The sequence below is a fragment of the Rousettus aegyptiacus genome, unplaced genomic scaffold (assembly GCF_014176215.1).
Source record: "Rousettus aegyptiacus isolate mRouAeg1 unplaced genomic scaffold, mRouAeg1.p scaffold_m13_p_6, whole genome shotgun sequence".
In the NCBI taxonomy this organism is placed as follows: Eukaryota; Metazoa; Chordata; class Mammalia; order Chiroptera; family Pteropodidae; genus Rousettus; species Rousettus aegyptiacus.
The window spans coordinates 101,288,469-101,301,979 of NW_023416309.1; the positions used below are offsets into that span (position 1 = coordinate 101,288,469).

The window sequence follows — 13,511 nt, forward strand, 5'->3', positions numbered from 1 at the left end:
AGACTACAACTGTCCCCCTGGTCACTTACACCAAGAACAGCTGGCAACAAATATTCCTAACAGTGTGATAGAAAAGTCTGCTAGAGAAAAGATAGTATTTGTACTTAAGTACATATGGTGTATGAGTTGTTTAAAAAATTTTCCACATTTGACTAGATCAAATAAAATTCCACTTTACTATTCTCACGTAAAGTGTAAATGGTTGATGCTAGAATGAAAAGCAATTTTTAAAAGAAGATGTCAAATGCAGGCCCTCAGCACAATAGGATCTGCTGACCAAAGATTCAATCTTTGGCCAATTTTCCAATAGTTTTTGAATACTGGAAAGCTTACGACCTCATCCCATTTCTTGTCGAAAAAACAATGGCTGGGTTTTAAACAGATCAATAATGTAGCTCTCATAAATCCTCCCAAATAAACTTTTTCTTGGGTTTTACTTAGAGGCAGTTCAATTACAACAAATGTAACCACATGGTCAACAGCAGGAATAATCTTAGTACTTTACTAATAAAATCTTTCAAATGGTTGACTACTAGAGCGAACTGTTGGTCTTTTGAAATAGTGGGATCTTTCAATACAGCACACCAAGAGCAGTTACACTGGCTTATATTTTTTTCCCAAAAAGAGCAAACATTCAGAAGGAAATTGTAAACTCATCTTAAGTCACATTCTACTTGACACATTTAGCGACTTTGTATGAAGTGTTAAAAAGCCCTGGGTCTGTGGTGAACAAAAAGGATATTCCTGAAGGAAAACATGGAAGCTTTAGAGTGCTCCATGCACAAGAATTTGAGAAAATGATAGCATCAATGCTTTTATGAGCTATTCAGCAGAACCTGTCCTTATCTCCAGAGAGTTGGTGGAGGAGGTTAATTTGAAGTTCTGAAGCCTGACCTAAACATGTAATTCTGCATACCTGTGTAACTCCAGTACAACTTTAGGACAAAGGTATAAGGCCAAAATTGGAGGATGCAAGGGAATGTCGAAGAGGTTAGTTCTACCTTTTCCTCTAGTTATTACTGAAAGTGTACTTAATAAAACAGCAAACACTGAACAACTTAGACAAAAGGCAGAGAATGATGAGAGATAAACGGATTGTAAAAATCTGTGGAAATCAAATAGTTCAGACGCAAGCATCTTCATCCTGAAGAGGACTGCCACAAATAAATGAATCCTGCTTACAGTCATTAGTCTCTGGAAGTTGGCCATTAGGCAAATTAAAATGTCCAAGACTTCACAATAACTGCTTGGTACCCTGAGACTGACCCTCTTTGGATGGGCTCCCTTTGTGCTGCCTTAGGCACACTTTGGAAAAGCAGCCCTCCCAACTGTCCCCAAACCTTTGACAGCAGAAGTTCTAAAGTTCCCAAATAACAAAGTTAGTAAATGTTTAGAAAGCCACTTTACTCCTTAAGGTATTTATGATGCAGCATTGATACCATTTTCAAGTTAAGAAATTGAGGCATATAGGGTTTGTAGAATTTGTCATAAACCACAAAGCAACTCATCTGAAAGGGGAGAGCTAAGGAGGAAGTTGAAGGTCTGGTTGAACATTAGATGACAACAGTCTTAGCAACAACAGTCTGGCCTAATCTTCAAGATCTGGCCTCTAACCAAGTCGGTGGAAGCACACTCAGAAACAGAACTTGGAGTTCCTAACTTCCAGTCCTGTTTTCCTCAGTGGATAACCAAGGGACCATGAACAAACTGGTTTTATTCCCAACTTTTCTTATCAGAAAATGGTAATGTATATGGGTCAACCTTAAAGAGGTAAGCTTTCATCTTTATAAGTAACAAATTTCTGCACCTGGTACAATATTCTTTTTAGTAACATCAAAAGGTTTAACTAGATTACTTCATAATGAAGGATGACTCATAAGAGTCTGTGATCCTCCTCCATTAAATTCTTGACAGAAGAACCATAATCTTTAGAGGCCCTTTCAGCTTCTATAACTATTTAACTTAACTCCTACCAAATTAGTGTCAGCTTTTCCTAACTTGAATCTTCTCTTGATCTGAAGAGTGTAAAATGAACACGACACAAGCCAAAAGTCAATCTACAGTATGAATCAAGTGTACTGAAGCTTCACTTAGTATTAAGTGGTTCAAATTTTGAATTAAGAACTGGTGTCAATGGTGATCATCTCTTCACAATCCAGTTCTAAGACTTTATGAGAACCTCTGGGGGACAGGAGAAAATAAAGCTATGTAACTTATACAGCTTAAAAAAATTTTTTTTTAACAGGAGGAACAGGAATTCAGTTCTGAAGAACTTTTCAAGGTTTTTGCTATTCTCAAAGGCTTAGGAATGCTTTGACCATCTGTAATTGACAATGAGTTTCATCACAAGGTACCCTCAAAGATAAAGGTCACTGCCCAGTCACTCACCTACTTCAGAGACTACGTAGGCAAATTTTAACTGACATTTTGGCAACAAAAATTTAGATATCCTTGAGCTATAACTCTCTCCGAATTTAGATTTCGAGCAGTAGGAAACAAGATAGTTTAATCTGCGATTCAAAAGAATTTCATACTTTAAGAAGCTGTTACAGCTGTAATGTAAGGTTGAGCATTTATTTTTTTCAAAGCGTATCTCCCCTACCCCCCAAACTCCATGCATGTGGAGTAGCTCCAACCTACAACTTCTATTTTGGTAGCATCCAGGATCTACAGAAGAGATTTTCAATTACTTGGAATTTCAAAATTGAGGTTCCCTAGCAACAATGCACCAGTGGCAAAATTTTCTATATACTTTGTGGAGAAAAGCTCTTTAAAGTGGAAAAAATTTGTAGTCTGATAAAGATTACATTGGAATCGGTTCGTTTTTTCCTCTAGGAGGGCAGACATTTCCCCAAGTTTTGGTAAAAGTTATGGCTCAGATTTCAAAATGCAAACAGATGTTCCTAAAGCATCCGAAATGGGCCACTCTATTTTTATTCCCAGAGCCGTGACGACTCTTAAGTTATTTTGTGTCCCAACTCTGTGAAGGGCAACAACTCTTCATCCCCCTTTGGTGTAAACTTTCAAGAGAGGTGGAACAGCACACTTTCGGCGTTTCCCAAAGTGGCTGGCAACGTGCGAGGTCCAGGGGCTGGATAGGATAAACCTTGAGGCCAGAGCACTCAGATATTTCCAAGTACTGAACTAGTGAAGGTGTCTACATGCCCCTATTTAGCTGGCCCCAGGGGAAATTAGTGGTTGTTTTACAGTAGGAAGACTTTCTTTTTGCAACCCGGGCCATCAAATGGCCTTGATGTATGGGGGTAAATTATGGGTGCACTGAGCTCTCCGACTTCGGAGGCTCCAGCTCACTGCCATGTCAGAAGGATGTGCAGCAAGTCCCAGTGCTGCGACCTCCACCCTCCCCCGTGGCGCCAGTCTTTGGAATCTGGCGTCGCTCCCACCTCGCCCGTCGAAGTGGGGGTCCCGCTACGCTGGGCCTCGCCGCCATACCCAGGCCGATCGGAGCTAGGGAAAGAACTTGGCAGAGCTCCGCCACAAGATCTGCACCCCCGAAAAAGGAAAGCAGAGGAGAGTAGTTTCACCCGGTCTCTCCCCAGCTAGGGTCTCGGGAAACACGCGGTAATTACCCAAGAACCCCGCCCTTTTTGAGAGGCGAGGCTGCGGGGCTGCCGGGACGGTTTGAGGACCAGGCCCGGCCGGGGAGACTCCAACCTTCACCCCTCCGGTCCCCGGTCCCACTTCCCGCCGTCTCCCGGCGCCGCCACTTCAGGCAGCCCACTTGGCCCGGCCTCTCCCCGCGCCCGGACCACCCCCCACAGGGGTGCTCTCACTGCGCAGCGAGTCCCTCCGCTGCCTCCTCCCAGCCCAAAATGGCGGCGGCGGCCACCGATTCTTCCCGTCGCCTTCCTCTAAGGCCGAGGATCCCTCCGCCCCCAATCCCCGCCCCTATCAGCCAGATCTATTTTCTGCCTGGCAAAGATTAACGCCATCAATGAACTCTTTAATTGAACTTGAAAGGCGATTTCCGGTGTGCTTCCGCACAGCCAATCGTTGACGAAAGTGGGAATATTGGCAGGCAAGTTGACCAATCAAAAAATTCATGGGTGAGCGCGCTACGACACCCGCGCAAGGGTAGGTGGGATTTGGAGTTCTTGGTGTGGCTGTTGACGTGACAGGATCTTGGTCAGTCTTTCCAGGCCAGAAGAACTACCATCCCCAGCAGGCCCCGCGCTGTCAAGCTGTCCCCTCCCCCAACCTTAGTGCCTTGGCGGCTTGACCAGAGCTGCTGCAACTGCAGCAAGAGGTAGTGTTGAAGCTTTGGCAATTGCACAGGCAGGCGATCGCACAGAAAGACACACAGATGTAATCGTGTGCATAGCCCTTGACAACAAATAGGTCAGTTTTCCGCCTTTGTAAAACCTCCTTCCCGGATCATTTTCCCTCTCCCAAGGAATCCATCCTTATCTCAGTTGGGTTTCCCTTTCAGCTGCGTGTAATGCGAAGACTTCCTACCCTTTCCTCTGTTTCCCCATCCTGAGAGGAAAGAGGGAGGTGGGCCAGGCTCTGTAGATGAAAGGCCCAGGCCCAGCCCAGGCTCAGCCCAGGCCCAGCCTACTTTCTTGAAGCATTGACTTCTGGAGCCCAGCCTAGGGAGGAGGTAGGGGGGAGTAGGTAGGGAGCTGCAGTTAAGATTGAGACCCTCTGGAAAGGACCCCTTTTAAACTTGCTACATATTTTCTTGTTGGAGCCACTGAACCAGTGCACGCCTTTGCACGCCTAGCCTCTCCAGGCCATTGCTGTAGGTATATTGTCCTCCCCAGGTAGTCTTTCCTCCTTTGGTTATTGGGGTAACAAAGCTTAGGTCTAACTTCCTAGACTTGCCGGCCTGGGCCTCGGTGACTTCCAGTAGAACAGTATAGGACGTAAGCCCTGGCCTGGGACCTGAGAAACAGGATTGGGAAAATGACTTCTTAATCCCCATTTGGCCCCTTGCTGGCCGGAGGTGTGAAAACCAGGGTGTGGAGGCAGCCTGTGGGGCCTTCATTTGAAAATAGGGGTGTGTAGGCCTGGTGCTACAAAATGGCTGCTGCTGCTGCCTTGGTAAAATAATTCCTGGGCAGCCAGAGTCTTCCTGAAAATTCTTCAGGTCTTAGGTTTCTGTTGTTATTTAAAGCAGGTGTCACTAGGCATCTGCTGGGAGATTTGGAACAGAAGAAGGTGGCCACTCTGAACCAGACCAACTAATACAGAATCACCAGCAACCCTGGAGGAGGCCAAGGTAAGGCTCACCCTCCCAACCACCTGAGTGCCCTGAACGTGGATCCTGCCATCTGGATTCCTGGCTTCTTGTCTCAGATGTGTTGGCAGATTTGGAAAAGCAGTATATTTAAATGAGTCCCTACTATGCATTGGGCAATACGCCAGACACTAAATCTGTGCTATCTCATGACCAATCTGAGTAGCCCTTCAAGGTAGGATTTATTGTTTTCATTTCAAAGAAGTTAAGGTTCTCAGAGCTGAAATACTTTTTCTAAAATCATGCAGCCAGCAAGCAACAGACCCAGCTTTTAAACTTAGGGCCTTCTGACAATACAACCCTATCTTGCATTTTGTCCGGGCTGAGGACCAAGTGTGAAACATGGAAAATAGTTTGAGCAATTGGTTCATAATTTGAGATGAGTAGGGGGTAGGATGTCACCCAGGGAGACGGAGAGACAGATTTTATCAGGCCCTCAGAACGTCACCTCTGATCTGACAACAGAAGCCCAAATCCTCCCGTCCCCATGCTTTCTCTCACTGCCTCCACCTTGTCCATTCTTCTTCCCTAATCCCCTACTCTCTGCAGTTGAGGAGGGAACTCAGCTCCTCTGACTCACCCTATCTAGCCACTTCCAGTGTTTTCTGGATTTATTAATTTGGGTTTCATTATATGTCTGTACTAGAAGGTTCAGAGAGGGCAAATGACTCACTCAGGTCACACAGCTTGCCTGCAATAATGGTAACAGTGGTAGAAGGACAAGCCTGTGGGGGAGGCGGGGCAGGGGAAGTATGTGGGGCTTAGGGGCAGGGTTGGCCTGGGTGAGGGGAAAGACTATTAGGGGACATTTGCTGAGGATTGGGGGCAGGTGAATGACTGTACACACACAAACAAGCTACCCCCCCTCATAGCTCCCAGTGGCCTTGTGTCTTCAGGTGGGGCAGATCTCTGTTTCATTTGGCTGAAGACACTGATGGAGACAAGGGCTATCACTCTTGATTGATGATCTCCCTGCAGGTGAAGTAACAATACAACACAACAAACCTCACTCCCTCCCTCCCTCCAACATTCCTCCTTTTCCCTGACATTCTTTTCAGTCTTCAAAAGACACTTAAAACACCTCCAGCTTTTATAGGGCTGCATCCCCCAATACATACCCTTTGCTTGTATGGACTCACACTCACATGTCCCTGAAACATATTGTCCATTATAAAACAACGTACCAGTGGTAGTAGTTATTATTAGAATTCCTCAAACCACAAACTTAGAGCTACTCATTCCCCATCCCCCACACATAGTACTCTCACCCTCACCACGACAGATAACCAGATGGCGGAGACACATACTGTCTTGATAGAGTCCTTTCTACCTCTTAGATAAGTTCTAGAACTCTCTCAGCTGCAGGCTGGGGGTTGGTCCTTCCTCTCCCTAGTGAGAACCTCTTTTCTGCCTTTCATAAGAAAGAGTGATACCAATTTCTGCCTAGAGTAAATGTACTCCATCTCTTCACCCCAGAATGACAGAAAGGAGAGTCTTGTGTTCCAATATCTTCTGGATCCCTCTCTCACATATTTGTTAAGCATTCACCTTGGGTCATCCACAGGGACACAGTGGTGAACTGAACACACAGGGCATGTTCTTAGAGGAGGAAGACAGATGGTGAATGTGCTAAATTCAACATGGGGTGTTAACTGTGTCATGTGATACGGAGTCGGTGGGAAGGGGAGATGGAGGCTACTTTAGAGAGGTCAGTGAGGGCCTCTCTGAAGGGATGACATTGGAACGAAGCCCTAAAGTGTAAAAAAGAGTCAGCTATCCAAATAGCTGGAAGCAGGATAAGCTACATAATTTACGGGGCTCAGTGCAAAGGGCTCTTTATTAAAAACATTATTAAGAAGTTCAAGATAGTGACAGCAGAGCATGAAGCAACGTGTGGGACCTTTATGAAGGGGAGGGGGGCTCTGTGTGACTGCCTGGGTCACTTGCCCATGAAGCAAGCCAGCTTCGTCTGAAAGACAAGTTTTCTAGGAATAGGGAAGAACAAGTGCCATTTGGGCTTTTGATCAAGCAAATGCATCAGGAGCCACTTTCCATCCTGCTTTTCTGTTTCTTCCTACTTCATTCATTCAGATAGTATTTACTTAGTGCCTACTTTGTGCCAGGTACTGTTCTATGCATTGAAATTACAGTGTGAAAAACACAGGTGAAATTCCTGCTCTCGCTGTGAGTTTGCTTGGGGTGGGTTGGGGGGACAGATGGTAGACAGGTAAGCCATTAAACAAACAGATGTTTGCAGAAGGATGAGAGCTAGAGAGGGACCAAGTTAGCTGGGTGTGGAAAGGTTGGATTTAGGCAGTGGGGGACAGGGAAGCATTTCACCACCAGGGACAGCTTGGCTGTGATCCATCCTTCCGCATGCTCTCTCTTTAGACCCCTGGTGCTCCTGGGAGCCGAGCAATATCCGCTGAGCCTCACGACCCTGGCGGTTCCCTGCCCCTGACACCCCACATGGAGAGCCACTCAGAGGAGGAAGATCCTATGAGGGCTGGCAGTGGCCTCGGCTGGAAAAGTAGGGGTCTCCAAACCCAGAGCCCAAGGGGCTGCCCAGTGGAGTCTGTGCTGGGCCGGAAGAAGCACCGCAGGCGGCCTTCAAAGCGCAAGCGGCACTGGCGGCCCTACCTGGAACTGAGCTGGGCCGAGAAGCAACAGCGGGATGAGAGGCAGAGCCAGAGGGCCTCCCGGGTCCGCGAGGAGATGTTTGCTAAGGGCCAGCCCGTGGCGCCCTACAACACCACCCAGTTCCTGATGAATGACCGAGACCCTGAGGAGCCCGACCTGGATGTGCCTCATGGGGCCTCCCACCCAGGCTCCAGTGGGGAAAGCGAGGGAGGGGACAGCGACGGGCTGGGCGACGCTCACGGTGAGTTCCAGCAGAGGGATTTCTCAGAGGCCTACGAACGCTACCACACTGAGAGGCTGCAGGGCCGCAGCAAGCAAGAGCTGGTGCAAGACTACCTGGATCTGGAGCGCAGGCTGTCGCAGGCCGAGGAGGAGACAAGGAGGCTGCAGCAGCTGCAGAGATGCACCAGCCAGCAGTCCTGTCATCAGGTGGAGGAGCTGGCTGCAGAGGTAGAGAGGCTCCGGACAGAGAACCAGCGGCTTCGGCAGGAGAATGAGATGTGGAACCGAGAGGGCAGCTCAGGTGGTGGGGAGCCAGGCACCTAGGGGTGGCCCCACCCCACCCCCAGCCACGTTGACCTAAGGACACAGTTCCATTTCATACACACTCAGGCCAGCTGGGTCTCAAAGAGGCAGGTGTCAGATGAAAACCACGCTCAGCAACCCTGTGCCCCACGAGAACAGCTAAAACAGGTTCAGACTTCCTCCACCTGTCATTTCCACAGTTTGTTCTTTGGTGTCACCTTATTTTTCACAAAGAAATTAAATGGTTTTGGTGAAATCAAATGTGAGTGGCTTGGACTGATTTCACTAGGATGCTGAGAATCAAAGCACATTTGTCTCAGGGAGGTTTGGATCTTGGGGTTCCAGTCCCCCGCTTGTCCCATGCCTGGGAGGACAGCAGACCTCTACACTGGGGACCTAGCAGGATCTCCAGGATGCCTGAATTCTTCTCTATGTGTTGTGTGTCAGCAATAATCAGAGTGCTTCGAAGGGTTTAAAGAGGAGGATGCTGAAGTGGGAGGGGCTCAGTCAGGAAACCCTGGGTTCAGCCGAAACTCGACTTAAGATATTAGACTGATGGGAAGAGCTGGGAGCTTCCTCAGATGAGAGAGAGCGGGGGCTTTTGGAGAAGGCCCAAGTTGAGAGGTTCTTTCAGGGTTTGTTCCCAGGATCCCTGTATTCCCCCCATCTTTCCCATAGTGTAGAAGGCTGGGCTAGAGGAAGTCTGAGTGTTTCCTTGTCCTTGACAGTCCCCCACCCCTTACATGTCCCAGCCAGGGGTTGGGCAGGAGGTTAATCGTCAGTTTACCTCCTGACAGGAGGCTTACAACTAAACACTGAAGGGCAGTTTTCTCCTGATGAAAAAGCAGCCCAAGAGGCAGAGAAGGGCAGTGAATCGATCCTTAGCAGAGCTGGCGGCCTGGCTTTCCTGGTGCGAGCTGTGCATCTGTGCATCCTGCTTCTCCAGAGTGAGCCCCTCACCTGTCTGCATATAGTAGAGAGCTGAGTCAGCCTAATGCAGGTAACCACCAACATGCCAGCGCTATTGGGCTCTGAAAGGAGCTCACACACCCCTCACATTCGGACCCACCCTTCCCCAGATACTGTCTCTCCTTGCCATCACTCTCCAACGTCTTTGTTGGACCTGCAGAGTGTCAGTCTGAAGTGGCGGAGGGGGAAGTTAGCCAACTCACCAGTGCGCCTGTGTTGGCTCTGCCACCTTGCACAGGGAAGGGCGGAGGCCGGGCCCGCCTGACCTAGCTTCCATTCCAGGAAGGCTCATTTTGACAGGCCACATTGGGCAAGAGAAGAGCTCAGGCCTGGGACCTACTAAATGGAAATGTTGATGAACCCTGCGTGTTGCCAGGATGACTTTCATTTCTGCTCTGCCACACCCAGGCCTCACCAGTGCCTTCTACAACGAAGAAAGGCAAGAATAGATTCTAGGAAGGGATGGATTTCAAGAGAGCAAAATCTCCTGTCCCTGTGGAGTCTGCGCCTAAAACCCTGGCCAAGGGTTTTAGCCCCCTTCCCTTTGATCTGGGGCAGCTCTGTCAGGAAGGACCAGAGGAATGATTGTTCCCATTTTGCAGATGGGAAACCCAAGGCTCAGAAAGGATGTAGCTTTCCAGCTTCCAGGAACACTGGCTTGAGGCTTGTCTTCCCCTGTGGGGTACTTGCCAGGGACCTAAAGGCCCCTGGGCAGGCTTGGGCAACCTTCCAGCTGCTGCATTCCTCAGCAAGGGGCCCCAAGGGAGAAGGGTGGAGGAAGGCAAGGACAAAGGTTGTTTACCCAGAGGGGTGTGTGTGTGTGTGTGTGTGTGTGTTAGTAATTGGGAGAGAGAGAAGATTCCAGAGGGCTGCTGGAGTGGGGGGGATGGATGTGGGTGCTGGGGGATGGGTGTGCTTGTTGTGTTGAGGAAGTGGTGCTGGGGGTGTGTCCAGGTGCTGGAGGCGTGACCAGGAGGTGGCTTGAGCCATCATTTCCCTGAGTAGGCAAGAGTTGCAGATAGGGGAGGGGACAGGTGAGGAGTTCTGTTCCGCCCAGAGACTGAGGAGCCTGGAGACTGGAAAGCTGCCAGCTGGCTCTCCCCACCTCCAGTACACACACACACACACACACACACACACACACACACACACACACACACATACAATGGCTGAAGGGCTCTTGGTTAGGGCTGCGCCAGGTGGGTTAATTTTCCCAAGGCTGGTGAGAGACAGGATGGGGCAAGAAGAAAACAAAGAAGTGTGTGAGCTGAGAAAGTGTCAGGAGGGGCTGGAAGGATTAGTGAGGAAGAGTCAGTGTCACCCCTGGAACCATCTGGTTCCCTGACCTCAGCGACCCCCCACCCCACCCCAGGGTGTAGCTGGGGGGCCTCTAGGCTCAGTATTGGGGAAGGGCAGCTTAGCTGCAGGTGGGGACCAGGCGTAGGCTCCCCCTTTCCCTCTCTGACTGCCTGGTCTTGAGGCCTGGGCTTCAGTGATATCATCTCCGCCCCGCCCCCCCCCGCCCCCCTCCCCCCCCCACACACAGCCCCTTCAACTGGGGAAGGCGGGCTTGGACACACTCCCCTCTCCTCCCCAGGCCTTTCTAGAGCAAATGGTCAGTGCCTTACTTCTCTCATGTCCATCTGCTTTCCAGGACCTTCTTGGTCACCTGGGCCAGGGGAGGCCCAGAGAGGAAGGTATTTCACAGGATAGCAGAAGCTTCCCATGACCCCTGGGTACGGTGGCCTGGGATCCTCCTCTTTTCCCCATCCAGGACTCCTCCACCCCAGGTGGAAACTCCTGTGTCCAGTGGACAGACCCTGCTTGCAGTAGGGTCAGGGAATGAGAGGTAATGGGACTGACAGAGGAGCTGAGGGGGCAGGAACAAGCTGCCAGGAAGTGGGGAAGGGGGTCTGAGGTGAAGTAATTCAGTATGAGGAAAGAGGGTGACCAGCTCCCATTGCCCTTGTTGGGCGCAGGCAAAGATGACACTGGCCCTTTAAGTGGGGGTGCCAGTCAGTGCCCTCCCCCAGCCAACCCAATTTGTGGGCATACCGAGCATGTGCAGGAGCTGAGCAAGCAGAGGGGAGGGAAGTGGCAGGGAGATAGATTCCGGAGGGAACTCCTCACTCCCCTACTTCCTGTAGCTGCCCCACTCTCCTTCCTGGGTCTGACAAAGGAGCCATGGTGCTCACCCAATCCCTTCCCCCGTCCCAGAGCCAGGTGGGTGCTGCCCTCTGGGGGCTCTGGGGCCTACAAGGGGTGATGGACAGGCCCTCTCTGCTCTGGGAAATCTTGGGCAGCACCCCTGCTGCCTGGAGGTGGCACACACACAGCTCAGTGCCATCCTGGCTTCCTGGTGTGGGTGGTGGTAATCTTCCCACTGCTTAACATGTTCGATTTCATTCCATTGGTGTCGGAGGTTTTAAAAGATCCATATACCTGTGATGACACTCTGCTCTGAAAATAGCTACAAAAATGAGGTCCCCGCCCCCACCCCAAGGAGCTTCCAGTCTAAAGTCTGAGGGGAAGCAAACAGCTCAGAGGCTGGAAGCACAGCTGCCGGGTCCTCCTCCCTGCCTCCCGCCTCAGCCCTGCCTTCACCTTCCCGCCCCCACCTGGCACTTGCCTGCCCTTCTTACGCCTTTAATCTCTTAGCCACAGGTGCCCTTATTTTTAATTGAGGTGAAATTCACCTAACATGAAATTAACCATTTTAAGTGAACAATTCGGTGGCATTTAGTAAATCCACAGCGTATGCAACTGCCACCTCAATCTAGTTCTAGCAGCAGCATCACCCCAAAAGGAAAACCTGTACCCGTTAAGGTGTTAACTCTTTCTGCCTTTCTCTAGCCCAGGCAACCACCAATCTTCCGTCTCTATGGACTTTTTTCTTCAGGATATTCTGGTAGAGCTAAGAGGGAAGGACTAGTCTCTTGGGGTTTGTATTGGAAAAGCACAGATCCCCTGAGGGCCTGTTGTGGAGGGAGCACCAGGCCAGGAGTCACAGAGACCTGGTATCTATCTATTCCAGTTCTGCTTCTAACTCAAGGGCCTCCTCACCTCCTTTATTCAAGGGAGTGGGGGGCTTCAGGCCAGTCCAGGATTCTGGGCCCTCCAGGACCTATCCCTGGCCAGGGGGGGGTGGGGGGGGGTGGGGCTTCTGTCTGGGATTGTTCTGCTTGGCCTGAAAAATACAATACCTCCTCCATCCTTTTGGCTCCTCTTTGCCAGGTTCAGGCAGTGAAGGTGGCCCCAAGGGACATACCATGGAGTTTGGGGTCAGAGGAATGCGATGAAGAAATTTGGTTCAGACAGAAGTTGAGAAACTTGCCCAAGGCCACGTGCCCGCCACACTGGAGCTGCAGCCGGTTCTGTCTGCTTTTATTTGAGCGCTTGGCCATTGTGCTGTCCTGTCTTCAAAGAGATGAAGTGAATTAAGGACTTAGAAAGTTGTCAGCTGGGTGGGAGGTGGGAGGTGTTCTCAAATGGAAGCGGCCATAAATTTTACTACTTGCGGGGCATTGCATAATCCCGAAGTGACTAGCTCTATTTCAAGGTGGTTCGTGGGAATTCCTTTCAGTCCCCTTTTCTTTATCTTTTGCAAAGAGTTTCCTCTTTGCCCTCTCTACTGGCCTCCCTAAAATGGCAGCTTCTGTGGGGGCTAACGTGGCTGCCTGGGCCCTGACCCCTAAGGGCAGGTGGGAGTGGGGAGGCGGCTCCTCCTTCCCCAAAGAAGATGTTTTGTTGCCTTCGTCTGGGGCTCAGTTAGCCCATTTCTCCATGCCGAATGTTCACCTCTGCCCCCAAACAGAAAGGCCTTTGTGGACCCAGAAACAGGCCTTGCCTGGCAGGGGAACAGGCTGAGCAGCTGGCTCCCAGTTGGCTACTGTGTCCCGGCTGCGTGTAGGCATGGACATTCCAGAGACCACCTGTCCCAGAGATCCTCCCTGGACCCCATCCAAAATGGGATGTCCAGAACTTCCCTCAAGGCACCTGCCATCTCCTGCTTCAGGACCTCTGCCACAGGCCATCGTTCCACAGAGAAGAAAGGGACAGGGGTCTCCTTGGGCCCACCCTTAGCTCTAACTCCCTCCAGTTCCCTCTCTGGGGTTCT

General features: G+C 50.2%; 1 protein-coding gene and 1 long non-coding RNA gene across 3 annotated transcripts; both read left to right on the top strand.

Annotated features, from left to right (window-relative positions):
* Positions 1–4,193: 4,193 nt before the first annotated feature.
* Positions 4,194–8,657, top strand: HEXIM2 (HEXIM P-TEFb complex subunit 2). Of its 2 annotated transcripts, none has more exons than XM_036223572.1 (3): positions 4,194–4,359; positions 5,138–5,242; positions 7,652–8,657. In XM_036223572.1, exon 3 carries the CDS (start codon positions 7,730–7,732, stop codon positions 8,444–8,446), a length of 717 nt encoding a protein of 238 aa, XP_036079465.1. In that variant the 5' UTR covers positions 4,194–4,359; positions 5,138–5,242; positions 7,652–7,729; the 3' UTR covers positions 8,447–8,657. The 2 variants fall into 2 exon arrangements, with proteins under 2 accessions (XP_036079465.1, XP_036079464.1); XM_036223571.1 differs by having other exon boundaries at positions 5,141–5,242.
* Positions 8,658–11,352: 2,695 nt separating this feature from the next.
* Positions 11,353–12,925, top strand: LOC118603985. Its single transcript, XR_004951566.1, has 2 exons — positions 11,353–11,617; positions 12,629–12,925. It is a non-coding gene; the product is annotated as an uncharacterized LOC118603985 (long non-coding RNA).
* Positions 12,926–13,511: the final 586 nt, after the last annotated feature.